At 31.7% G+C, this 26,313-nt stretch overlaps 1 protein-coding gene across 1 annotated transcript in view; it reads left to right on the forward strand.

Moving 5' to 3' along the window:
* Positions 1 to 25,506, forward strand: part of LOC106468676 (cadherin-87A-like) — a gene marked incomplete at its 5' end in the record, with an annotated part of 76,646 nt that extends 51,140 nt beyond the window's left edge. The window contains 9 exons of the mRNA XM_022397040.1: positions 2,191 to 2,277; positions 3,162 to 3,294; positions 11,813 to 11,937; positions 13,111 to 13,139; positions 14,153 to 14,189; positions 15,586 to 15,609; positions 16,856 to 16,880; positions 17,634 to 17,915; positions 23,304 to 25,506. Of these exons, the coding sequence (XP_022252748.1) occupies positions 2,191 to 2,277; positions 3,162 to 3,294; positions 11,813 to 11,937; positions 13,111 to 13,139; positions 14,153 to 14,189; positions 15,586 to 15,609; positions 16,856 to 16,880; positions 17,634 to 17,915; positions 23,304 to 23,498 (937 nt within the window). The remainder of the gene's footprint in view (positions 1 to 2,190; positions 2,278 to 3,161; positions 3,295 to 11,812; positions 11,938 to 13,110; positions 13,140 to 14,152; positions 14,190 to 15,585; positions 15,610 to 16,855; positions 16,881 to 17,633; positions 17,916 to 23,303) is intronic.
* Between the last annotated feature and the right edge of the window lie 807 nt (positions 25,507 to 26,313).

The following is a 26,313-nucleotide window of genomic DNA, read 5'->3' on the forward strand; positions in this document are numbered from 1 at the left end:
CATAAGGATCAGAAGGAGGAAGTAGTCCTGGCAAGGCTACGCATTGGTCATAGTTTTTTAACCCATCGTTTTCTGTTATCGGGTATTGACCCACCAATGTGTAGCCATTGTAACACTCAAGTCACAACAGCCCACATTTTAATGTCGTTACGACCGTGAGCGGCGGCATCATTTTAGACACATTTTATCTAAAAGTTTACTCCTGTCTGATTAGATTGTATTTTTAATTTTTTACACACTATAGGTATTTTTAATTCTGTATAAATCTTTTATAGACATGTATTGGTTTTAACTCGCTGTATTTTTACATTTTACATTAACTTACTTTCATTGTTTTTACCGGTTGTTTGGCGCAGATAGCCTTGCTGCTTTGCACCATAAAGCACCAACCAACCAACCTTCACAATGGTAGCATATATGCATCTGTTCCTGTTGCTCATTTGGTTCACTAGAAGGAAATGTATGAAAATCTCAAATTTATTCTTAATAAGGTCAAATACAAAGAACATGGTTAGCTACTTTGTGGAGACTTAAAAGTCCTTTGAATGTTATTGGGTCAACAATTCAGCTATACAAAATTTCCGTGATTTTTGTGTGAATAGAACAGCAGAGCACGAAATCAGCATTGGATAAAGAAGCAATGGCCATGCAGAGTCAGCCTGATACCAGGATCATAAAATATTGAATGTGAAAGTTTGGTTGACACAAAGAAAGTTCTATTACCTCCACTTCACATAAAATTGGGCTCGATGAAGCAGTTTGTAAAGGCCTTAGACAAAGATGACAACTGTTTCAAGTATCTGTGTGGGCAATTCCCAGCTCTTTCAGAAACAAACTTAAGGAAGGGATTTTTGTTGGGCATCATGTTAGGAAATTGACTTTGGATGAACAGTTCAATAGGACAATGAGGAAAGTTGAAAAAGATGTCATTGACAAATTTTTAAGTAACAGCAAGGACCAAAATTATGCAAATATTGTCAATAACATGGTAAATAAATTCAAAGAGCTGAGTTGTAATATGAGCTTGAAAATCCATTTCATACACTCACATATTGATTATTTCCCTGAAAATCTTGGTGCCATTGGTAAAGAACAAGGGGAACAGTGGAACATCAGCATGATGGCTGATTACTGCTGGTCATTGGAATGAGATTCTCCAGGTGCAGTACATAAGTGAATAACCACAACACGTAGTTTTGAGACTAAGACATAGATTTCACACACAAAAATTATGAAAATGAGGATCCATGTTCGTTTGACATTAGTGTTCTTTCCTTTTCATCAGTATGTTTGTATTTTTGCTAACAAACATAATAATAATAAATGGCCCAAACATATTCTGTTATATTTGTTGTAAATTTGATCTAAGTAAGAGTCGTCTTTTTTCTTTCTGATTTGTAAAAATTCCTTATGTAATAGAAAAAAATTAATATTATTTTCGAAATCTGCATAGCTGAATTATGGGAAATCCATTATTAAAATCAAAACAACTTTTACGAAGTTTAAATTTGCATGCCTGTGTAATCTCGTGATTTTATGGTTTAGTTTGTATTACTTTTAATCTTATGCTATTATTATATTTGTAGTACTCATGTTATCATGATTTTATGGGTTTACTTCAAAGTAATTAATACTTGAAATTGTTGGTACTTTGTGAAACTCCATAATTACATAACTAATGAAAACAATGATAATTGCACATTTCACAAATATTTATTACTATCATGGTTTTGCAAGTAAAGACATCTTTAGGTTGAGACTGAAATAGCTTATAAACAAATATAAACCTGCTTACAAGCTATTTCAGACTTTACCCGATGATGCTTTTACTGGCAAAACATGATAATAATAGATGAAATATTTGTAAATTGTACAGTTATCTTTGTTTTCCTTAATTCTAACCTATCGATTTAGTTCATATTACTTATGATCTCTCAATCTTAATGCTTTAATTCATAATATTCTGATACTTTTGATTTAGTTAATAGTGTATATTCTTGTAATCTCATGATTCTATTAGTTTAGTTCATGGTAGTCATGCCCCTGTAATATTTAATATATTAACTATTTAACACTTTATTATAACTAAAAATTAAATTTAAGAACCTAATAAAAATTTGCATTCATTATAAGACTCGTGTATTGAAAAGTTTTTCATTATATATATATGTTTTTCTATTGTTTTACTAGAATTCTTTCCAATGCAACGGGTGGTTTTGTTGTAATAGATGATATAAGGTACCATGTGAATGCTGACAACAATCTAGTGCAAAAATGGTAAGCATGATACTTGTTTGTAATTCAAAGCATGCGTTACATTACCTAATTAAAATTAGGACCCACACACAGTTCAAGTGAAAGTGGCTAAAAGTATCCAAGTTTGGCTGCATGGAGGGTCATTGTCCTACATTCTTCTAACTTAGCACTTTTCTTTATATGATAGGTTAGAATATCACTGGCCTGTTTATGTTGGTCAGGATACTGCCCATCTCTGTTTGCCCCCAAAAAATATTTTTAAGAACCTTTGTTCAGCCTCATAAAGCTTCACAGAAACAGTGACCTGGACCTGTAATCACCACATATGACAGTGATCCTCAATTATTTTTTGCACTGTACCACTTCATTTAATGACCATAAAGCCAGGAGCCAGGCCTAACCTATAAGTGTCCACTGACATATGATTGAACCTACTTCAGAAGTAACACTAACCTGGACTTGGATTCACCCAATATCATGTAGCCTTTTTCAAAATTTATACTAACCTGGATTTTTACTCACCACATATGGTGCAACATACTTCAAAATTAAAACTAACCTTGATTTGTACTCCACGAATATTGTGTAACTATTTCAAAATGGACACTAACTTCAACTTGTACTTGTCACATATGGAGTAACCTAGTTCAAAATCAACACTGACCTCAACTTTTATTCACAACACATTGTGTAAATATTTTAAAATATACATTAACATGGGCTTGTACTCACTACATGTAGTGTATTCTAGATTATTTTGTACAAATTATTTTATCGAGAAGGGATGTAGTAAGCACTGGTTTCCAATGTATAGATTTGTATAAAGAAAATTAATTTAACTCTCTATTAATTTCGTTTTTAAATATAATTTCTTTTTTTCAAGAAGAATTAAAATTTTTCTGTAGGACTGATCTTTATATCCATGTTGCAAATGAAGATGGCAAGATGATCTCTATTCCTGAGGTTATAGAAGCTGTTGATACCAATGCTAGATTGTTTGAAGCGCAGTCCAAAATGTTACAGATTCATAAAGTGGTTGTAAGTACAAATAATGTTTCTGTTTTTAATAGTAACTTCTTGTAGATACATAGATTCATTGAAAAAGATTATATCAGTAATATTTATTAACCAGTGCGACAATAGGTTATGACATTTTAGTGATCAATAGGCATGTTTAAATGGATATGTTTGGTTATATTTTTTAGATATGTACTGTAGTAGGAACAGATATTTTTAATTAAACTTTATAGTGCCATAGAATAGAAGAAACAAACAGTTCCAGTAACATAATACATAGACAGTAAAGGACAACTTAATCCTTCAAGGCTATCCCTATACATCTGCCCTTGAGAAAAAGGAAATCTTCAAAGCAACCTTTTGTTTTCAAAAAAATTATTGATTCTTCTCTTAAACTATTGTGAAGCACTGACCTTCATTACTGCCAATCACAATTCATTTTGTAAGCAAATTACCCTGCTTAATATAAAATAAAACTGTTAACTGGAACCAAGCCTGTCTTTTTCTAAATCTTAAATGTGTGTCTTCTTTTTATGTCCTGTTGTCTTTGTAAAATAGCACAAAGAAGCAGGAGGCCTTTACTCTTTTGTCCTGATGATCTGTAAACTTTAACACCATCATCTATTATCTTTCTTTTCTCAAGAGAAAATAAGAGATCTTAACTCTAAGAAAACTCTTTCATCCTTGGAATCTTCCTAGTAGCCCTACTCAGAACCCTGGTCAGTAAGTCAGTATCCTTTCTTAGATAAAGAGGATAGAACTATGTAGAATATTAAATGTAAAACCTAACTAGTGTTTTGTATAGACGTAAATACCTCTTTTTGACTTATAATCAATATGTTTATAAATATGCCCTAAAATTCTGTTAGGAACAGAGCGTTGTCGTGATTGTTTGTGTAATTTATCCACTACTGTGCCAAAAAGCATTTTCTTCAGTCACACTATTGAGTGGACTCGCATTTGTATTAAATGTGTTAAATACATGTTCAACTAATCAATTGATCTAATTTATTCTGTAGTACCAGAATGTCTTCAGCCAGAAATACCCAAGAGTTTAATATCATTAATGTAAAGAAAATCATTAAAAATATGACTGGACTCCATTAATTACAACTTTCTACTTTCTTTTGTTCAACCATCCTACAGTCCAATTTAGTAGTCTTTCACCCACTCACTCCCAATTTAATTTTCTTAGCTAACATTTTATGTGGAACTTCATCAAAATATTTTTTTTAAATCTAAGTATGCCTACTTCACACCCTCTTCATCATCCGAATAACATCTAACATTCTCAAAAAAAGCTAGCAGATTAGTAAGGGAAGATTTTCCATTAGTGAACCATTAGTTGTTTTTTAGTCAAATCCCTAGTTTCCTATGGTTCTATAAATCTTCAATCCAAGGAGTGAAATTCTCGAAAAAAAAAGTAGAGTACTCAGCTGGGTGAAGTGGAACTGTTTCTGAAAAAGAAAAAAAAAATCTACATCTAAATGTAAAATGACAAAGCAGCTCAAATAAGTCCGAGTGGTAATACTGCCTTAAGAAATAAGTTCTAGTACTCAGTATGGGTGAGTACTGGTAGAATTTCACCCCTGTTCCACCCTGTCTGTTAATATACACCTCGTAGACTTGTGGCATTTATTTTTAATTTTCTTCTCTATAATTTTAGACTTTCCCTGTTATTCTTCATTCTCTTTTTATGAACATGCTTATCTTTAATTAAGAAACATTATATTTTTCTTTAATTTCTCTCTTCACTAACAAAATAGGTTTTGTCTCGTGGCCTCAAAAATGGCTTTCTGAAAATTAGAAATGAAACTTTAATTTCTCATTCTTAAGAGTTACTAACTTAATTACTCAAATTATATAATGTTCATGATCACAAACTCACTTTTAGAGGCCAAACATTTTACTTCAAACAATTATATATAATATTACCACCAAAAGCTGTTTCAAGAACTTTATGTACAGTACATTCATTTCTACTTACCTCACTATGTAAGAAAACAAACCTTATTGTTCAATGATCATTGTTTCCCAAATGTTTCTCCACTTCAACTGTTGCAACCAGATCTTCATTAATGTTTAACATAATTCTGAAACTGAATCCCCTGGGGATGATATCTAACCATTTGGTACAGAAAACCATCCTAACCATAAAAAAAAAAAAAACACCTCTCCCTCTCACTATTTGACTCCATTCAATCCCAGTTCTTGTGTCTAAAATATAAATCTTCTATAATTATTGAAACAGTATAGAAACAACTCTTATCTCACTATACACGTTCTCATTGGCATCATCTGTCTGTTCAGGTGGCCTATAACAACTGCCAGTTAAAAACTTTCTACTATTGAAACCTCTGATTTTAACCTATGCAGATTCAATCTTTTTACTGTTTTTCACATCTTCATTTGCAACAGAATTCAATTCATCTCTTACATAGAGTGACTCCACCTCCTCTTTTAAAGTCTTTCACTATTATTGAATAACTTATAACAATGTTTCTCAACCAAGGTGCCACAAGATTTTAGCAAAATATTGTTATCTCTATGACCCCACCACCCCACCCTTGGCTAACCCACTGTTAACTACTATAAAATGTTAGGGGTGTTGTGGAAATTATAGACTATGAATAAGGATGTCTTGAGCAAAAGAAAGGTTGAGAAACATTGATGTATAACCTGGAATTTAAAAATAATTTCTACTGTAATCTACATGAGCCGATGTTTCCATTTATGAACGTTATATTTTAAGATCTGTGCAAGAACTCAGCTAACAGATGTTTCCATATATCAAAGCTATCTTCAAGTTTTGTGCAATGAAAAACTTTTCATCTACTGTAAATATTCTCCAAATCTAACCAAGTTTCAGTTTGAGTACCAAACTCGTCCATTTTCTTCTTTATGCTCCTTACTTTAAAATAATAGTAACTAAGTTTATTCTTGATTACACTCTGTTTGTCTTTACATCTGACAGTCTTATCTTTTAAAAATTGTATATAATTTATACTCTCAATCGTTTTTTTTTTTCAATCTCCTTACTGCCCTAGCTATCTTACCAATTTATTTGTTCACAATTTTCCAAGCTACTTAACCTACTTAAGTGACACCCATCTCTAGCATATAATTCACTCTCACCTTAAATATCACGCAGATTCAATCAGCCCACCTTATGTTTTCAGCATGATCTTGATAATCTTTCATCTAAGCTTTAGATCCTCCTGGATAATTCATTCTCACATCTAACCATAACGCTACACATTTGTTTTTCACCTTTAACCTCTGAAGAAGTTCTTTATCTTTTTTAAGTAGCTCTTCTGATTTACAGCTTTCAATATCATTTGCTCTTACGCCTACTTCAAAGACTAAAATACAACTTGGTACCAGCAGCCAAACTATCAATACACTCTATGAAGTTGTGTGTTTTAGCAACTGGCACGCATATTTTAGTTCTAAAATTTATCTTATTTTCACTTTCAGTAACTTTATGAGCATGCCTAATAAGAAAGCCTCCCATTATTTAAAAATTTTAATCAGTTCACTCCTCATTGCAAGCAGCCAAAGGTTCAAATCTGTTCGAGTTGCACCTCATTGCTAACTGAAACCAACTTTATAACCCTAACTTTTTTACTACCATGTATCCAAAGCACTCTTTACTCTAACTCTGTCTGTTTTATGTCTTGCTTCCTTGATTTTTGCTCCTAATCTGATATTTCTCACAAAGCTATCACTAACTTATCTACAAACAAATGAGCTGTGCATGGGTAGAGTATTATATCTTTCATAGCCTACTGAAAATTGCATTTAAACTTACAATTCTCAAACAAATTTTTTCCATACTATTTAATAGTGCCATAGAGTTGTTGGGACAGATAGAAAACAGAACAAACTATGAGAAGTCTTGATATTGAAGAAACTAGTTTTGACACAATTGTGTGTCCTTTTCAATCTCATGTAGTTTTCTGGCAGAACAACTGGTCAATAACGCAATATTGAGTTACAGTTTATAATGCCATAGATAGGTTAGAACAGAAACATTCCATAACATTTGATAGAGCCATAAGGAAGAAGAAAGAAATACTTTCAGTTATATTTTGTAAATCTAGTTGTTTGTCGGAGCAGACTTGGTAAATATGGATGATCTCTTAGTACACAGGAGCACTAAGATATTTTGCATTTACAGAGTGGCCAGATAGTTTGAGAAGTAATCACTCCATTAATAAGATTGTCATGATATAAAAGGCTGTTTAGTTTAGATGTTATTGATTGATTTGCTTTTGTGAGTGAATAGTTTATCATTGTTTAGTTTTTGTTATAATAAGAGTTAAAAGCAGATGATTGTAGGAGGTTTTGTTAATAATTCATTGATGTTAAGACTATTGAATGTCACGTGTAATAGAGTGATGTCAAGAATATAGAAAGCGGACAGACGATTAGATGATAAAGATATAAATAGAGTGAGATGGGTGTGAAGCAGCAGACAGATAATAGCAGAAGAAAGTAAAGTTACAAAAGGAGAAGTTAATAACTAGGCAGTCTGTCTCAGCCCACTTATCATAGGAAAAGACCTACAAGTATATGCAGGCATGACATCAGAAGATGGATTATGACAAATTAAAAGTAGCTTTACTGAAACGATATCAACTTACTGAAGAAGATTTTTATCAGAAGCTCAGAGTAGTCAACTCAAACACTGGAGAAATGGTGTTTAAGTTTGTGGCATGTCTGCAGTTATATTTCACCAGATGGACTGATATAGCCATGTGTAAAAATAGTTTTGAGGGACTGGCAGACCTATTAGTATGTGAACAGTTCATGACCATGTGTTCAACTGACATGTCGCTGTTCGTGAAGTAGAGAGCACGAAAAGACGAGATGATCAAGCTGGCAGAACAGTATATGGAAGTCCATGGAGGTAGCATAAATGGCAAATCAAGAATGTCCAGTTAACTTTGAAACCAGTAATAGCTGACCAGATGCAAGAGTTTACCAAAGGTGACAGGAGATTAATAAACACAAGGGAGGAGAGATGCTATGTTTGTTATAAAATGGGACACATTGCAAAGGAGTGCAAGTCCATTACCAACAAACAACAGCAAAAACCTCAACATAAAGCAGCTGGAGCTATTTACAAAGACAATGCTGGTAAGAAACAAGAAAATGTGAGTAGCACTAGCATTATGGATGCTGCTGCCAGAAGAAAACATGATTGATCAGTGCATGAGTAGTGGTCAGCTCAAGTTAGCAAATGGATTAACAGTGGCAACAGTGATTGGAGCATGTGATAAATATCAAGAGGTGCCAACAAATCATAATATGCCAATATGTGAAGGCTATGTTGGGAACAAGAAAGTGAAGGTTCAACGAGACACCGGGTGCAGTAGTGCAGCAGTGAGAACTAGTCTACTATACGATTATCAGATGACAGGCAAGGTATGCCTGTGTGAGCTAATTGATTGGACAGTGAGAAAGTTTCCCATAGCAAAAATAAAGGTGGATACTCCATATTATGCAGGAGACATTGAGGTCATGTGTATCAAGGAACCAATTCATGACTTGGTGATAGGAAACACACCAGGTTGTAGAAATTTGGAGGAACTAGACAGAAAAAAGATTGAAGCATCTGCTATCACCACCAGAGCTCAAGAAAAGAAGAGCAAACAAGACATCAAGCCCCCTGCAAATGTCAAAAGGCAACATCCCAAACATAGATGTGCAGAAAGCACAGAAGAAAGATGCTTCACTGCAGAAACTTTGGGACAATGCCCGGGAGAATGTCTAGCACAAAACAAAGGGGAAAGATACTTATAAAATAGAGGACTGGAAGGGAGTTCTATACTGAATCTATCAAAGCAGTTATACTGGAGAAGTTAAACAGATCATAGTACTAACAGAATACTGGACTCAAGTGATGAAGTTTGCTCATGAATCAATTGTGGGAGGACACCTAGGAACAAAGAAAACAGCAGACAGGATCACCAGTAACTTCCATTGGCCGGGAGTCATTGGAGATGTGAGTAGATTCTGCAGGTTATGTGACATTTTTCAAAGGATAATACCTAGAGAGAAGGTAGCCAAAGTGCCTTTGGGGGAGATGCCTCTCATAGAAGAGCTGTTCAGCAGAGTAGCTATGAACTTGATTGGGCCACTAGCACATGTGTCTGACAAGGGCAACTGGTATGTGCTGACAGTAGTCGACTGTGTGACACGTTATCCAGAAGCAATAGCACTGGTGAAGATAGAGAGAGAGAGAGATAGTAGCAGAAGCCCTTATGGAGATATTTTGCAGAATAGGTTTTCCAAGAGAAATCCTGAATAACAGAGGGACCCAGTTTACTTCAGAAATGATGCAGGAAGTGTGCAGACTCATCAGTACTCAGCACCTCTTTACTACCCCCATACAATTTTAAATGTAATGAACTTTGCAAGAGAGTCAATGGAGTTTTAAAGAGTATGCTAAAGAAGATGTGCTAAGAGAGACCACATGACTGGAACAGGTACTTGCAGACAGTATTATTTGTTTATCGAGAATCTCCACAAACAAGTACGGGATTTTCACCCTTCAAGTTATGGTATGGAACAACAGTATGGGGTCCAATGCAAATATTGAAAGAGCTATGGTTGGGAGAAGAAAAGTCAGAAGTGAGAAACACATACCAGCATGTGTTAGACCTCAGAAACCAACTAGAGGACACCTGTCAACTTGCTTGCAGCTCATGGTAGTCAGAAGCATTTCCATGACAAGAGGCCCAAGGATCGATGTTTCAAGGTTGGACAAAAGGTCTTAGTTCTGCTGCCCACAGACCACAACAAACTCACCCTGCAATGGAAAGGACCATTTGAAGTAAAGAATGAACTACAAGATGAATGTGAATGGGACGATCAAGATCTACCATGCCAATCTGCTGAAGAAGTATTTTGAGAGAGAAGACCTAACAGGTGCAGCTTATTAATGTACAAATGGACATAGCAGGTGTGGCTGTCATAGAAGAAGAATTCAAAGACAGTGATTTCATTATAGAAGATGAGGACCTAATAGTACGGAGTAGAGATGAGACGTACAAGGACGTCAACATGAGTGTCAAACTGATTGATATGAAGAAGGAAGAGGAACAGAATCTACTGTGTCAACATACAAACAGATTAGGAAACGCGGACCTCAGGCAACACAAGGTCAAGATGAAGATGAGGGATCCTGTTAAGGAGAAGCCCTACTGGAGAACCTATGCTAGAGAGACAAACAAAGGAACTGTGAATATTAGTGTAGACTGTATGAGCAGACTTTGTGTATGAACTAAGGACAGTCTTTATATATAGTGAAAAAATATTGTAAATATTTCATCTTGAAGAGGGGCTTATGTCATAATATAAAAGACTGTTTAGTTTAGATGTTATTGATTGATTTGTTTTTATGAGTGAATATTTTATTATTGTTTAGTTTTTGTTATAATAAGAGTTAAAAGCAGATGATTTTAGGAGGTTTTACTAATAATTCATTGATGTTGAGACTATTGAACATCACATGCAATAGATTGACGTAGAGAATATAGAAGATGGACAGATGATTAGGTGATAAAGATATAAATAGAATGAGATGAGCGGGAAGCAGCAGACAGATAATAGCAGAAAAAAGTAAAAGTTACAAAAGGAGAAGTTAACTACCATACAAGTGATAAGCCTAATGATTGACATAGGCCTAACATTTAATATATTAGAGTAAGACTAACAGTAGAAACGGAGATAAGAAAAATAATTTATTCTGGCAAAGCGTCATTATAAAGTAATTGAATCACCATGAATGCATTTTGACAAAAGGAACAGAGGATCTTCAGAAGAAAGAAGACCAAACAATCACAGTACCTCGTGCCACAATTGTAAGCGAATCACACACAGAATACTAGTGCAATAGTAATAGAAAAGATAGTTTGGCTTGTCAACTGAAATTCTAAAGTAATTGAATAGGCCTAAGTGAACTTTTGACAACAAGAAGAGAACTATACATATAGGCTTATGATATGCCTATAATCTCTATAGTGTATATTATTTTGAAAACAAGTGAAGTGCATGCTGTTCATATATCATTCAATTTATCACTAACAAGTCACAGACACCTACCATAGAAGAATCCTAAGCCCAACAACAACGTAGTTTATATTTATACTATTAAGAAATATAAGTAAAAGCCTTTTTATTTTGACACTGTGCAAAAAAGAAATAATTATAGATCTTTTTTTAATTCTGACAAAGATAAATATGTATTTTTAAAGTGTCAACTTAGTACATAGGAGTAATCTGTTCATTAGTGGTGTTATTACATGGTCTATAAAGTAATAAACTATGAACTTTTATTCTTAACTGTATTTAGTACAAACTGAAGATTAATAATCTTGTAGGTTATTGATAAAATCTGATGAAGCTTTAATAGTGTAATATTAAGCTAATTAAGATGAATTATGGAAATATAGGTTGTTATTTATAATGACTTACAAAATAAAATGATTGGGAAACATAACTATAATTTGTTCTTTTATTCATCATTTAGCCAGCCTATGTTGGAATTGAAGAAGAACAGTTTGATCTGTCCTTGGCTGTACTGATTGCTTTGTTGGTTGTTCTGTTTGTAGGAATTATCACAATGATTGTATGTTGTATGTGTCTCAAGTCTTGGTAAGTCAGTTGTTAAATTAGATCATTTTGTTAAAGTTGTAACATTTGAGACTTAATTGGCAAACTTTCCAAAAATGGTGATTCAATGAAGTTTTGCACTGATACAAAATTTTCTAAGTAGTACAAATGACAGAAGAAAATGTGTTTTAATTTATGATGTTTGTGTGTTTTAACAGTAGATTTGTATTTTCACTTTATTACAAGAAAGCCTACCTGAGACACTTGTATTGTGAAAGATATTTTAATGCTATAGTTTAACACGTTTGCAACATCATTCACCACTGGTGGTACATATGCATGTTTTCTGTTGGATGTTGTGACCCATTCATGATACACATAATATATAACTGTACCTCATATCTCCAAAGTCCTATATGAAGCATTTATTTTATACGGATGGCTATAATAAATCTATGCCTTCCATCATGTACCACTGGTGGAGCACGGATGCCATATTGAAATGGCAACTGAAATAAATCAAATTTACATGATTAAATCACTTTTTATTTTAAAATTACATCTATAGATTGGCATTAAATTTTTCATTGTGAGTAATTGAAGCAAAAAAAACACTAATTGAGACTTGTTTCATAAATAACAAAACTGTTATGAAGACTAATATAATAAAGATAGAACTATTATCATCCACAGTATGGATTATTTTATCTGATGTCCTTTTTTAAGACCATAAAATTGTGAATTATTCATAATTCTTCTAAAAAGAACAGCAAGATTAGGATGAAAAAAAATATTAAATATTATGATGATTTCATTATTATTACTTAAATCATAGTATGCACCACCAGTGGCATGACAGCCAAAGCTTTAATAGGTAAAGACAGGACGTCATCTACCACCGGTGGTGCACTCAAGAGAAAGTTCCCGATGCAGTCATTCTATCATAAAACATAACATAAATCCATAAAATTAGCTGTATCTAAGGCAGAGTTCTCAATGAGGCCTTACATTCCTATTGCATAATTAGAGAAATCACTTACACTGTGAACGTGTTAAAATGTAAATATCTGTTATAAAAGTACTAACCATGTTTAGTTAATAATGCTACTAAATGTGTATCTTTTCAAGAAGATATCTTGCAAAAGCTGTTAACTAACTTCTTGTATATTATTCTTTTCATTCATTTTTGTAATTTTTTTCTTTGTCTTGTTTCAGGTATGCTGTAAAAATCAAAGAAGCTTTAAGTAAGTTTTCAAATAATTAAATAGAAATTAGTTTATAATATAATTCATCAGCTAAACAAACAAAACAACAGATAAAAAAATTATAATATCTTTTTTGTCTCATAATATTAAAAACTTAGAAGATAAATTTATATATGCAAGTAATTAATGTAGCTTTACAGGGTAAGAAAATTGCAACATATAATTTTTTTTCCAGTGTTTTGTAACAGCTGAAAGAAAGCAAAGCATATAGCATTATTATGAGGTACTTTATATTTAATAGCTTCATAAGTTGTGGAAAGTTGGATTTAAAGTTGTTTAAAGAATTAGAAAGCATCTTGATAATATTTTGAAATAAATTAGGGTTGATATACATATATATATAGAAAAAAATTATATTAACTGAGAATTATTTATTATTTTGCATCACCAGTTCTGTTTATTGTACTTATTTTAAAAATCATACTGTTTTTTTCATGAATGCTACGGATATTGGTTTCTAATGCTTTGCCAGCTTTTGGTATTTAAACCTTAACTTTTAAAGTCTTATACTGCTTATGTAAATAGCACTTCAAAAATACTTTCTTTTTGTCTCTCATCATCCAGCTAACTGATAACTTCTAGTATGGAATGAAAAGCATTGTGGGTGACTTGTAGGAGACAATAAATAATCCAAAATGCTATTTTTTTTACACACCTCTGATTTGGAATCCAAAATAGAGAAATTAAGAAATATGTGAAAAAATCATCTGCAGTTTAATTAATTTTCACCACAAAAAACCACTCCTTATCGTGTGACCACAAAATTGGATTTAGTAGCATTTTTCTTTTCCATCAATAAAAACAGTAGTTTATCAATAACTTTACTAGAAAATGTTTTGTTTCCAGAACCAAAAACAAACTGTTCCTTGGTATAACATTGATGCTTTTCTTTTAATCAGAATATGTTCTTCAATTTGGAGTCATTTTATTCCACATAATAAACCTCAAGAAAACTTCTATAGTTACGTAATATGAAAAATATTTTTTTTCAGTACATAATGATGAGATCCAAGAACCAGGAAACACCACGTAAGTACGATTTTTAAAATACACCATAAAAAAATTATGTTCAATTTTCAAGATAAAGGATTTCTCAAGTTATACTTCATGTTAAAACAGTGGAATGGTTGGAAAATAGTATGTAACAGAGTGTTAAGAAGCTTCCAAATGTACTAATGGAAACATCATAATATTGATTTGAGTTCAAGAAGTTTTCCTTTATTTGAATAAAAGAGCAGTTTTTATCTTTCATGAATTGCAAGCTTTTCCAACAACATGAGATAAAGAAGTTGTAATGAATATATTTATTTTCAAGAGAATAACTCACTAGCTTAGAACAAGATTTGTATGTACGTCATATAATTTAAACAATCATGTAATCAAAACCATATGACAGTCATACAGTTAAATTTACTTAATAAAAAACAGCCCTCAGTTAAAACCTCATAATTAATATTCATACAACATAATACACATAATTCAAATCGTCATACATTTATAACCAAGAATCAGAGTTGTCATACAGTTAAAAGCATAGAATTAAAGTAAATCCAAATAATTAAAATAATCATCCACATAATAACAGCTATACAGTTAAAGCTACATAAAACAGGCTTAGAGTTAGTTTGTATAAATATGGCCGAGTAGTCAGCATATCAGAGTGAAAATCCAAAGACCTTGTGTTTGAGATGTGGTACAACTAAGCAGATTTCTCACTTGAAACTCTCTCTGCATGACAAGATTGACAATAAAACCCATTATTTGCCACACCTTTGATCCAAAGTTGAAAGAAGGGTTGTTTGTATCTAAGCCAGAGGAGTTGTTGAATTTGGTTGTCTAGCCAATAGTATGCATAAGTATTTTTTAAAAGAACAAACATGTCTTCAGTTAAGGCTAGATAATTAAACAGTTATACAGTTAAATCCATTTAGTTAAAAGTCACTCAATTAAAGCCACATGATGATGACTATATAGTTAAAGCTACATATTTAAAATATAATAGTCCTTAAGTTAGTCATGTAACAAATAATTGTCTAGGCAAAGCCATCTGATTTCATTCATACAATTAATTAAAACAGTCAGATTGTTAAGTCCACAAAGTTAACAGTCATACAGTCAAATCCATGAAATTAAAGAAGTCACACACTTAGTCACATAATCTAATCAGTGATATAATTAAAGTTCAGCCATACAGCCAAAACTACATAATTAAAACTGTCATCGTTAAAGCTATAGAATTGTAACACAATTAAAAAGTTAATTTCAGACATTGAGTATGCAGTAGTTGGAAGTATTAGCAAAGTACTTAGTCTACTAAAAATGACTTGTCTGTGTTTTGTTTTTAATCAGGTGGTTTATTCATGTTTAAATTTTTAATGATTTATTGATCTGAAAAACTAAATAATGTCTCTTGTTTTCTGAATAGTGAGAACCCACTGTGGACTGAACAGTAAGTTTTAATGTGTGAATTTCCTGTTATTATTATTATTATCATATCACATGCTTTGTTCACATTCAGGTCTAGCTAGTACATGCCATTTGAAATTTATCTACTTAGAATATAGTAAACACTATCTGATAACTATATAATAAATGAGTGCTGTATCTTATTCTGCTTTATAATAATTCCTCTTCCACGTGATAATTTTTGTAACACTTAAATACATAAAATGTTAATTGTAAGTTGTGTTTATTGTGTAATTACTAAAGCTTTTGTTGCAAAAGGCTATACAGGAATATCTGGAATAACCATTTCTTTATTATTATTATTACTAATATTTTTTAAATTTAGAACATAATGTCCAAAATAATAAGGTGTATTTTCAGTTTATGTTGGCTAAACCAGTTGTAGAAATTTCTACCCCATCAGTAACAAGAGCAAAACAAAAATACAAAACTAGGGTTCTTATAGTGCATGTTATATTTAGTATTTTGATTATTATTTTTTATTCACCACAGTAGTGGTTTTCACGTCTTTTATTCACCATAATATCTCTTATTATCTTAGATGGTATATTTGTTGAATAATCCAAATGAATAAATTAGTAGCATGGATGCTTCATATTCTTCAAAAAACCTATATAAATATAGATTCACTGTGGTAAGTAAAAGACAACCAAAACCATATCTTATGGTGCTTAATATTCTCCATTGTTATTAAAATAAATATCAAGCCTTTTATCTATATTTTATATTTAACATCAACTTTGGTACATTTTCAATTCAGTCATTCAGAGATTTTATTATATAGTTTGTACAGTAAATTAGTCAATTATTGAATAGACAAGGATAAAAAATTTTTAACAGGCAGAAAAAAGTGTGCTAAAATGTATATTGTTATTACTATGTAATTTAGTCTATTACAAAACTGGTAAAATGTTATGAATAATACATAATTTAATCTTTATTTCACGGATATTGTATTTGTAGAGCTTATTACAATAGCTTCTGTATCAAAGCATTTTTTCATACATGTTAAAGTCAGTATTAAATAATAAACACATTTCTTCAACAAATTAGTAAATTTAACATTTGGAAATATATCTTAGATGGAATTCTTTAAGTTTAGATTTAATATTTCCAAAAAAGTTATGTAACTTATAACTGAAATAGTGTAACAAATCCAGTAATAAACTATGATTAATTGAAAACCACATTTCTTCAGTAAATAACATTATTATTATTATATCTGACAGGAAACTAAAGCTTTATGAAGAACAGGTATGTAAAGTTCAGTTAGCAGTTTTTATAGCTCATTTTTTAGGATTTTGTGTCAATATCAGTGACAGTAGTCACAGATGAACAATCATGAAAGTTGTTTTTTTTTGTACACAGTGTCTCTATACAGATACCAAAAACAGTAGTTCTTGGTGACTCAATAAATGTTTAAATATCATACACATTGGTTTTTAATATGAAGTATGACTGTCAAAATATCAGTAGAAAGTTCTTGTCAGTTTACAAGTACTTACATATTGTACATATTAACTTTCATAAGGAGTATTTCCTGAAAAAATATTAAATAGTTTTTGTCACTTTGGAAGTAGTTACATATTTCCATATAAAGTATCTCTGCAAAAATATCAGTTAGTATTTTATGTTACTGGAAATATTTGTATATTATGAATGTTGACTGAATATCTTCGGAAAAACATCAATAAGTAGTTTTTGTCTTTTTTGCAAGTATTTAAGTATTATTTATATTGACTTTCATATAGAGTATCTTTGGAAGAATATTGATAAGTACTTTTTGTCATTTTAAAGATAGTTATACTAAGACCCCTTCATCATTGCATGCTCAAAAATGTTTTCTATACTTGCTATTGTTGGAATAAGCATAAGAATCAACTATTTTAAATATGCATTTTATATTTCTATTTATTTCCATATAAACAATATTTAGATACACTAATTTTAACAGAACATTTTGAAAGTGTAAGGTAACATGATGGATAGATTAATTGCCTTTTCTAGGAACTCAGTATGAGTGTTGCACCGGATCAGGAACATATCATTGTTACTGAAGCTGCCATCAACTTTGGAGATGACACTGCAAGTGCCATGTATGCAACACTAAGAAGAAGTAATGCAGGTAGTATTGGAAGTGTGAGCAATCGAGGAGGTGCAACATTAGATCGAAGCACCACAAATGAGTATGCCACACTTAACAATCATGCTAATGGTTCTGAACAACCAATAAGTGACCAAAAAAGTGTCAATAACACCTTAAGAAGACAAAGACAGCGAGAACCAGATGTGAGCATATCTTTACATTCTGTGCTGTGAAGTTATTGAATAAAAATGAAATAAGTAAAATATAAGAAAAATCCAGTATTTTTTATTATTTTATAAGCATCAGTCATAATCAAATGTCAAAAACTAGCAGATTTAACATTCTTAAGAAATGTAAAGTGTTTGATTTAACGAAAGAAAGCTGAACAAATATGAATATGGTATAACCCAAGTGTATTCATAAAAAAACAGAATTAAATGTTGTTATCATGGTAGTAAATACATGGTTTCCACAGGTCAGAAAAAAAAGTCAGTAAATTTTATATTCTAAATTCCTGGCCATGGAAACATTGCTGAATTTCATGTGATTCAGTGGTGCTTTTAGGACATGAATCATTAAGAAAATAAGTAATCATTAGTACCAAAAAGTTGCATACAAGTAAATTCTTGTGCATTTAGCATGTTACTATATTTAAGATATGCATAGACGTTTTATCTACATTCATCCTTTTTGTTTCCCATCAGTTATCATGGGGTATGAAAGCAGCTATAGTAGATTACATAAACAATAGCTGGTTACTACCTGAATGTAGCATAAGGTTCTGGAAAAAGCTTTGTTTGGTCTTCCTAAAACTTGGTTACTGAGGATTGTTTTACTAGAGACTAATAAAACTAAAAGTTTTTAACAAATTACTATTTAGAGATAGGCTGTTTCCAATAAATAAGCTATTTTCATTTTCTGTATTTTAGTGCATTAATAAAACAGTTCCCAGATAAGTACACACAATACTCTGAATATATAATGTCATTGATGTATTTTTGTAGGAAAGGTTTGAAAGATGTCAAAACACAAACGTTATTTTAGTAAAGCCAAGCAGTTCAAAGATAGTACAAATCTACACAGTTTTGGTGTGTTTTTCTTTTTATTTCATATCCGTACTTGTATTTATTCAATTAATTATCAAAAATAACTAATATTCATATAGAATAATTTATCAATAATTTGTTTTTAATTCATCATAAAACAAAATATACATTGCTGAGTGTTATGTATAGCATGTGATGTCATGTTACATAATACATCTTGGGCAGGAATCATTGCTAAACAATATCTGCAAGAAAATGGTAGAATTTCACCAGCAACAGTGAAGGAAAACCATTATAAACCAAAATATGGATGGCAGTATATAATATCAGTAAGTTAAAGATAATAACAAGTTCTGAAAAAAATTGAATTAAAAAATATTGAAATGTAGACAGTGGTTAATAGTGTGACACGTGTAAAGGTTTTCAAGAATATAATGCTCTCTGTTATCCATGAATTTTAGAAAGAACAGTTGTTGAACTTTGTCCACCAGTGAATAACATTATACATCCTGTTTACCTAATAATCTATAATTTATTGCATTGGATATCTGAGTAGTATATTAGGAAAATTTACTGTTTATCAAGCAACAAATAAGATGCAAGGGACAAAAAAGAATAAAGACTGAAGATAAAAATGAGCACTAAATTAATACTTTTAGTTTTGTTTTAAAACTATGGTTTTTCAGAACCAGGTTTGTTCACAAAGGATAAAATTAAAGACAAGCATTATAACTATTTGAAAATTAGGTTGACTGCAATGATTGGAGACTTGCAGGATTATAGAAGGTCAAGAAAGTTGGTTAGACAGGATATTTGGAAATCAAAAAGTATATGAAACAAGGGTGGCTGCAAATGTTAAATTAATATTAAGGATTTCTTCAAATACATTAAGGGTAAACAAAATGTTAGAATGGGAGTAAGGCCTTTTAGGGATGATATAGAATGTCTAATATCTGATGATTAAAGGATGGCTGATTTATTAAATTCTACTTCTTTTTTTCAATTTTTACTGTTGGAGATTTAAGCAATATTCCTCATCCTGAACAGTTACTACATGGAAATATGACTGAAAAAGATGATCACATTAATAATGAGCTTGTTAAGAAAAAATTGGGAAATGTAAAGGATGATAAAGCTCCTGGGCCAGATAATATTTACCCAAATGTTTTGGAGAAGGCTAAGGATTGAGTATGTGAGCTACTTACTACTGTTTTTTTCTAATTCTTTGAACAGTGGGCAGGTGCTAGAAGATTGGAAGTTGGCTAATGTTACTGCTCCTTTCAAGGGGGTTATAAAAAATTGTCCCAGTAATTATAGACCCATTAGTCTTACATCAGTTGTGGGAAAATTTTGGATTTTTTTTTTATTAATCTTTAAAATTCTTTGAAGAGGTTGCTGCTTATGTAGATGAGGCTACAAATGAATTTTCAGAGAGCATTTGACAAGGTGCCACATAAATGGCTTCTTAAAAAAAGTTATCTCTATAAATGGTGGGGGATAGGTTGGCTCATTGGATAGAAAACTGACTAGATGGAAGAGGACAGAAGGTTGTTGTAAATGGAGTTTAATCAAACTGGGTTGATGTCATGAGTTGGGTACCTTAGGGCTTTATATTAGGACATTTGCCCTTTTTGATTTACATCAATGATATACAAGAAGAACTGGTCAATAGAATATTTACATTTGCTAATAAAACTGAAATTTTGGATGTGAGGAGGATGCTCTTGCTTTATAAAAGCATTTGGATTGTTTGGTGAGTGGAGCAAATAAATGGCAGATGACTTTTATTTATAATAAATATAAAGTAGTGCATGTTAGATATCATAATTTGAATTATGAAATTTGATGGGAGTAACCTTAACAGTGTTATGGAAGAAAAAGATCTTAGTGTTCTGATTGCTTAGTTTCTTAAACCATCCGAGTAATGTGCTGGATTTTACGTTCTATCAACAGAAATATGTAATAAAAGTCTCAATGTTTTAATGTCATTGTTTAGGTCAAATTTGGAGTATTGTATTCAGTCTTGATCTACTTACCTTAGAAAGGGTCCAGAGGAAGGCTACTTAGATGACACATGGGATGGAAAGGTTGTCATACAAGGATAGATTAAGATCTCTAAACTTGTTATCTCGTGAAAAAAGAAGACTTAGGGGGGGATCTGATTGACGTTTTTAAGATTGTTAAGGGAACTGATAGTGTTGTTGCCTTAACTTTTTTTGTATTTAATGGTGATAATGGTAAGATTAGAGGACACAAATATAAATTTTGGCAGCTAAGATAGTTTTATTTTTCCAACAGGCTATTTGGCCTATGAAATGGGTTACTTTTAAGTGTGCCAGATGCAACTAATTTAAGGGAAATTTTTATAAATATTTGAATGATAAGAGCTGGCTTTGACTTTTTTTTTTTAGTTTAGTGGATAGGATGGCCTAGATTAGGCATGTGCAATTTCCTCCAGGATGCTGGCCGGATAGCAATTTATAAATGTACTTGTGGGTCACACTATATGAAGCAAAAGCAAAATTTCTTGTCATTACCATAAAAAGGGTACAAACAGTGTAGCAGTAGAATATACAGTGAATGAGAGTATTATTCAAATAATAAAAGTTATAGAAAATAAAATGTTTTAAATCATTTACTGTAACAGTAGGTGGATCAGATTCGTTCATAGCTAATAATCCATATTTTAATATTATAAAAGTTTTAGTTTTTTAGATTTATAAGGGAATATTTTTAAAAAATTCCTGAATTTCCCATAGTGTGAGAAATGTTAAATTTGTTTCCTCTAGGCATCTCCTGTTCTCTGATTTATTCACCACCCCTCCAATAAGTACGAAATTTAATGCAACTTACTCACTATAACATTGTCATCACTCAACAAAGCATAATTGTTCTAGTCTTCAATCTTGTTTGGTTATAGAGCCATCAAATAAAAAAATCAGACCTATCTTGCCACACCCACCTGTCACATCCTCTCTCTCAGGATTTGTTAATAGTTCTCTCTTACATTTAATCCTATACAGTTTCTAAGCAATAGAAAGCCAAGGTTTTCATCTATCAAATGATGTATTATATGACATAGTTCTCTGTACAGAGAAATGTCAATTTCTTTTTTAGTACAAGCTTTTTTTCACTTGGGAAATATATTGCTAGCTTGAATGAATTTCGAATGACTCTTGTTGTATAATTAGACAGTCCTCAGTGGTGATTGCCCCTATATACAGAATAATAGACAGTAAGACAAAAATTGAATAATTCAAATGCAAATGAGCTCATTATATATTATTTGTTAAAAGTTTTTTAATTCCAGAATTTTATCAGTTTGTAGGCACTTGTAATTTTATTTTTTCTTTGATTGCTTACAGAAAATAAATATGTTCATGGGCAGCTCGTGTGCTGTATTCAATTATCTTTTAAGAGTTCATCATGAGCTGTATGTTGCACATGCCTGACCTAGATGGACCAAAAGGTCCCTTGTTGTCCTTTAATGTTATGATACATTAATAAATGTTGAAATATTAAAATCTATTGTTTTGTTTATACTAATGTTTTTTAAATTTCAATTAAAATTAAAAAGTGTGATCAGTATGCACTGTCATAAACAAGTGAATGAGCTGATTTTGTTGTGCATGATCTGATGAAGTATCAAATTATTTGAGAAAGGCATGACTGATCATATTGGGAACTTTGAAAGATGAAATCTAAGCACACTGTGACTCTTAACATACAACCTGTTTTGTCTTTATTAAACAATACATGAATAATGTTTTGCAATTTTACATCTTATTATAGGTAATGATACATTACAAGCATAGATCAAATGGTCAGAGAATAAAATAATTTGCTAATGGAAAAGTTTGGGAAAAGTAAGGAAATTTCATTCTACCCAAGGTGTGGGAACCATGTAGATACTACTCATTGTGGAATGTCTTATTTTTTTCTGTCTTGCCTAAATATAGAATTTACTACACTAGCTTTCTCAAGCTACAGGTTTAAGAGTTGGCTAGCTGATGCCTTAGCCAGATGCATGTTAACTCAAGAATCACTGATGGGACCCATATTGGCCTTATAAACATTTTTTATGCACCAAAGTGATCAGTTCTTGATATTGAGTGTTGTATTAAGCAAAAATATGAAACTACTTATGAAATGCAATATGTGGCCCATTGGTAAAGAATGGTATAAAAAAAGTCAGTAATTTAAAGATTAAAGGATTGTAACTTGTATCTTTTTTTTTCAGGCCAGATAAGATTGATGGGCTAAGTTTTAGTTCCCAAAATTTTAAAAAGTTGCATTGCAATTTAACAAGTTATTAAACTTCACCAAAAGTCTCTCTGATTTAAAAATGGAGCTTTCTCAAGTATACATGTTGTTTTCAGTACAGAAAAATCTGTGAAAGAGGAATGTTTAGTTGGATATGTAGTTTTTTTTGTTGTAGTAATTTGTATATGGATCTTTCATATTAGTTAATATTGTTTGATGTTGCTCAGTGCATTTCTACAGTAGTGATTAATATATTTATTATTTTCACTTCTTACTTAACAGCATCATGAATATCATGAACTCCAAACACCAGTGCCACCTGCTAGTATAAATGATACTTATGACACAAGTCGTTTTCATCAAGATAGCAGCAGTCCAGAGCCATCTTCCAGTTTAGAAGGACCTTCTGAAGTGAGGCATTCAAGTTTAACAATTAACAAAGATGGTGAACCTGTTTTAGTAGCAGAGTTATTGTGAGTTTCTGAAGAGTTTAGTACCATAATACCCTCAAAACACTAACAATACTCGGTGTTTAGGTGTGAGTTAAAATAGTGCTTCAATGTGTCATTTATTCTGTAATTATTCTTTGTGATAATTCATAGAAAATAATTCATACACTGATCTACATTTACCCCTGGATTTCTGTAAACTATGACTCACCTCCCATTATCAACTTCTTTAATTATGTCATTCTTTGAAATGACATGCTGGTCATACAAATCTCTATCTTATAATTATATAACTTAGAGTCAGTATGTGTCACTAAAGTTAGTCTTTTAACTTCATTTTATTATTAATAATATAAAGAATGAAGATTAAATCAATTGAAGTATTCAATATTGTAATTCATTAACATTCCATGTCTGCTTGCACTATTTGCATTAGTCATTTTTCAGTTAGCTTTCTTAGGTAAAAACCATAAGATGCAATTGTCTCCTGGCTTTAAAAGGACTTCTTCAAAACTTTTGTGTAGCACTCCAGCAATGTAGTATGTCACCAAGTTTTGTATATATACTATCAATAAGAATATAATCTATAGCAATTCAGTTGAACATGCATCAAACCTGCAAGTTTATGATACAAGTTGTATTCAATTGTTATAAGACATTACTGTCCAATGCAATGGGTTTGAAAAATAAATTAAGAAGTGATTTGTTAATAGAGTTGCACAGTGCATATTTGATCAAAGTAAATCGTTAATGTTTACTCGATCACTGGGCTTGAAGAATCCGTAAAATTTGACAGAAGTATTTTTAACAAGATGGGTGGGACATGGAGTAAGTACTTCACATAACTGTGTTTAACAAGACATGTTGGACTGGGAGTGAGTACTTTGAGAAAACTGTCTTTAGTAAGCTAGGTTGGGTTGGAGTGATCACTGTGACAGTTTGTTGTTGTTTTTTCTTAAGTAAAGTGAATAATATTTAGCTTGATCTATCAGGTTAGTTGTGTTTTAGATTAACATGATTTGTATCTTTCATGTTTATTTTATTTTTTCACAAACAAGCTCTGAATATTCACAGTTTATCTTTTATTCTAGATGGGAACTGTTTTAAAATTGACATAGAGCTATATGAAATGTCTTGTTGTTAGTATGCATCCTTATATTTGATTACATTATGTATAATTGATGCGTAACTGGTAGAAAGACAGAGATGTTTTTCAAAGAAATAAATAACAATCAGGGTAACCAAATGTGTGTGTGTTGGTGTAAAGAAATTGAAAATCTGGGATGTACATGTAAGACTTTACACCATCAAATTAACTTCTAGAACTGGTTTATGACATTTATCATTAGACACTTGAGTAATGAAAGATGTATCAGTGCTGTCATTTAATGGTTGCTGCTCTTGATATAAAAGTTTTACAACTGTGTGTTAGGTTTTTATAATATCATGAAAATGTATTCTAGAGTCTTTTTATAGGTCATTATTACAAGCATAATTAAATACTCTAGTGATATATTTTTTAGAAAGAAATATTTATTAGCCTATAATTCTGAATACCATATAGTTTAATGGGGTTAAAGGACATGATGACCCCACCATGCTTTCACAAGGCTAAAGATCACTTTATAATGGAAGTTAAGAATATGTTCATTCATGTGTTTGTATGTATATGTGATAAAAATGAAATAAAGATATACTAACTGTTACTAAAATAAGTCATTTTAGTCATTCAAGATTATGTAGAGGCATCTTAGAATATTTTCAATACATTATTTCTGATTTATAAATTGTTCCTGGTTTGCTAATTTAAATGCTATTTATAATTTATTCTAATGTGGATAATGACGTTTTGTACACAAAGAACAAAGCAAAATCAAAGAATACTAGACACAAGAAGTAATCAGGTCTCTTCTTTATAAATTAATGCATTAAATGTTGTTACTAGATAAATATTTAAGTATGAATTTTCGGATAAGGTAAACTAGCTCCAAGTTATTTGTCTAATGCTCTGTTATTCAAATAACTGATAGTGTTTATTTCTGGAAATAAAGTGATGTTCTTAAGTTTTTGTTGTTAGTGTAATTTGTCTTAACTTACGATGTTGGAGTACCAACAGGTTCTGTGTGAGTGCTTGTGATTACCTTTGTATTTTTAATATCAGATGTTCAACATATTGTTGCATCAGCGAGGTCACATGACTAGTGTCACGCCACGTTTCTAGAACTATCCTGTAACTTGGCGAATGCTCTAGCATTTACTAGATATAGGGTAGTCTGGTATATAAAAGAGGATGACAACGTGACGGGACAAGAATGTGTGTGTGTGTAGACAGTGAGTAATTGATCTGCAGTCAGCGAGTATTATTGAAGTTGAGCACGTTCGTTGTTATAGCGTTTGTTTTAGCGCGATTGTTGAAATTAAGTGTATCATAAAGTTATATTCGGAAAGAATAAACCAGTTTTATTAAGTAAGGAGTTGTGTCGCTAAAGTTTCGTCGGAACGAAGTTACGGGAAAGTTAATTAACAAACGGAGACGTAACACTATATATAAATATGTCTAGTTGAAGTTTGTGGTTGATCTAGTAAAATATACCAGAACTGATTCCAATAGCTTAGGCACCCTGGAGGCTCAGTGGTAAGTCCGAGGGCTTATAATGCTAAAATTTAAGGTTTGATGCCTGCGATGGCAAAACACAGATAACCCATTGTGTAGCTTTGCCCTTAATAACAAACAAGAAGCTTGTATAACAAGAATCGGCCCTCGAATGGATAAAAGAAATCTCGTATGCTTGTGATACAACAGCGGAAGTCACGTGACGCTGCTGGCGCGTTGGCGCTGGTAG

Source organism: Limulus polyphemus, unplaced genomic scaffold (genome assembly GCF_000517525.1).
Source record: "Limulus polyphemus unplaced genomic scaffold, Limulus_polyphemus-2.1.2 Scaffold3108, whole genome shotgun sequence".
Taxonomy (NCBI): domain Eukaryota; kingdom Metazoa; phylum Arthropoda; class Merostomata; order Xiphosura; family Limulidae; genus Limulus; species Limulus polyphemus.